Here is a 2628-nt window from a genome sequence, read left to right on the forward strand (position 1 = left end):
CAGCGCTCATATCTCTCTCTCCCCTCAGCAGTGTCCCTCACTGTCCTCACCTATAATGCAGCGCCATGGGCCCTGCATTGCACATGATGATGTCATCGCCCCCTCCTCACCGCCATAGCAAAGAATGAAGCTGGCTGCAGGTGTCGGTCTTAAAGCTCAGGGATCAGGGACATAATAGTCCTTTACACATTAACAAGCAGGTTTTTTTTTCCACCTGGACATAGGCTGTAAAGTCTCAACAATCTCCACCGACGTTGTTGTTTCTTTGACAAACCGCATAACTGTCAGCTAACTTGAGCTGCAGAAACCGCCATAACAAAGGTTTGAAAACTACCTCCCGGTGTATATTTAATATTCCGCAACACACTACCTTCGATATGACGGCTGTACCTGTTACTGAATTGCACTATGATCTCCTCTTTTCAAATCGCCAAAATACCGCGCTCACGTAGTGTAATCTCACGAGCACACGTGACCCACGAAGTTCTCGGCTATGAAATCACGTTGCTGAAGGCCTCTCCTGGCACCGGAAGTTCGCGGTGTTCTGGGATATGTAGTTTCCGCCGTGCGCATTACGAGTGCTGGCTCCATCGTAAAGAACCTGGGAACGGTCGCTAACAAGCAGTGATGCCTGGCTTCACCTGCTGTGTCCCGGGTTGCTATAGCAATTCGCATCGAGACAAAGGTCTGCACTTTTATACGTTCCCCAAAGATCCGGAGCTGCGGCACCTGTGGCTGAAGAACGTGTCTCGGGCGGGAGTGACGGGCTGCTTTAGTACTTTCCAGCCCACCAATGGTCACCGAGTTTGTAGCCTTCACTTTCATGGAGGGCGCAAGTCCTACAGCATCAGGGTGCCTACCATTTTCCCTCTCAGGGGGGTGAACGAGAGGAGACCTCGCAGGGGTACCGACAAAAGCAAGAAGAGACATCAGCCTAATTATTCCACAGCGGTCCTGGTGACATCTCTGCCAGGACAGGAGCAAGAGGTGCTGGAGCTGACAGCTGGGAGTGCAGAGATGATGCTCATAGGTGCCCCACCTGGCATGGGAGCAGACATGACCGGGGTAGACGTATCTGCGCCTTCCATAGGAAGATCTCTGGGAGCAGCGGCTGGAGGACCAATTCATGGAGAATCAAACCCAGTTAATCTTACCGTAAAGTTGGATTCTGAAGATAGTCCTGGTTTTTCACCGGCTACGTCTCATCAGCAACTCCAAGTGGTGGTAGTGGGAGAAGAAAGCTACCCCATGGCCGATTATTACCCATTGCCACAGTTTGCTGATCATTCTTACTCCATGTCCTCTGGCACCACCACAGAGGAACTGTTAAGAAAGCTCAATGAACAGCGGGATATTATAGCCCTTATGGAGGTCAAAATGAAAGAGATGAAGTCAAGCATCAGACATTTAAGAATCACAGAGGTTAAACTGAGGGAGGAAATCCGACAGAAAGATAAAGTTTTAAATGCGGCAAAGAAAAAAGCTTGAGTTGGGGAAGACCTGATTTTGCTTTTTCTGACAGTCGTTAAAAAAGGTCACCAACGAAGCCAACCGGTTTTGCAGTACCAGGAGGAATTATCAATCGTCATGACTAGATATCACTTATAATGTACTTATCGAATGTGACCCTGTCTATGAATATATGTACGAAGGGATGGTTCATATTGGAGGTGTTAACAGCAAGGATTATAACTTTCCCCGTCAAAGTTATCGCAAAACCCTTTTTTGTTCAGATCTTTGCACGTTTTCACGTGAGTTATCTGTAAAGCTGTTTCAAATAAAAGGTTTTTGTGTATGTTAGGTTTACTTTTCATTCTACTCTGTAGAAAGCTCTGGAGGTCAATTTTAGCGTTCTTTACAGAACTTGTAGTAAATAAATGTTAGAGAAAAAAAACTTTTGTTACATACAGACACTGATTGCCTTTGGAAGATGATCGTTGCTTGTCATTTTGATCCAGTTGGGTTTTTTTTTATTGTTTTGTTGCGTCACAAAAAACAGGAAAAATGTTCAGCAAGTGAGGTTGGAGCTCACAATCCTCATACTTGTTCTAGGTCAGTGACCCAATATACATTATATCAGCAAGACAGACAGGTAACTAACATTTCAGGAGTGATCAGCACTAGCAGCCTCCATGTTTTTCTCAGGATGAGTTTCATTAAATGTCAAAATATCTGAAATTCATCAAATATTTTGTTATGCACTTAAGATATGTACAGAGTCATATATTTAAAACAATCCTTTAAGCACAGCTTACCTGGTAAAGTGGCCTAGACCCTCACACCCCATTCACACCTGGGTGGTTTAAGGCGCATTTGTTGAAATGCTTCTGCATGAATAATCCAATATGAGATTGAAGCTTGAAAAAGTTCATGAGCTACTTTTAAAAGAGAACTATGGGGTAAGTGTTTTTCCCCATACTTCTCTTAAGGATCACGGGAGGACATATACTAGTGTTTTCCCGTGACCCAAATCTCAGTATATCGCGATCTACAGCTCGCAGTATACTGAGACCACTGCAGCCGGGACGGATCCCGACAATGCTGTCGAGATCCACCCAGCTGTGTGATTGAGATCTGGCTCTGCCTTAGTAGAGGCAGAGTCAGCTGTACCCGCCCCCTCCCCGTCCG

The 2628-nt window shown here is 45.6% G+C and overlaps 1 protein-coding gene across 1 annotated transcript; it reads left to right on the forward strand.

The window, feature by feature from the left end:
• The first annotated feature begins 396 nt into the window (after positions 1 to 396).
• Positions 397 to 1999, forward strand: THAP11 (THAP domain containing 11). The gene has a single exon (XM_018564914.1). The coding sequence runs from the start codon at positions 628 to 630 to the stop codon at positions 1486 to 1488; it is 861 nt and encodes a 286-aa protein (XP_018420416.1). The 5' UTR covers positions 397 to 627; the 3' UTR covers positions 1489 to 1999.
• Positions 2000 to 2628: the final 629 nt, after the last annotated feature.

Source organism: Nanorana parkeri, unplaced genomic scaffold, assembly GCF_000935625.1.
Source record: "Nanorana parkeri isolate BGI_ZX_2015 unplaced genomic scaffold, ASM93562v1 scaffold794, whole genome shotgun sequence".
NCBI classification, from domain to species: domain Eukaryota; kingdom Metazoa; phylum Chordata; class Amphibia; order Anura; family Dicroglossidae; genus Nanorana; species Nanorana parkeri.

Coding starts and splice junctions, on each gene's coding strand:
- THAP11 (XM_018564914.1), top strand. CDS start 628: ATGCCTGGCTTCACCTGCTGTGTCCCGGGTTGCTATAGCAATTCGCAT.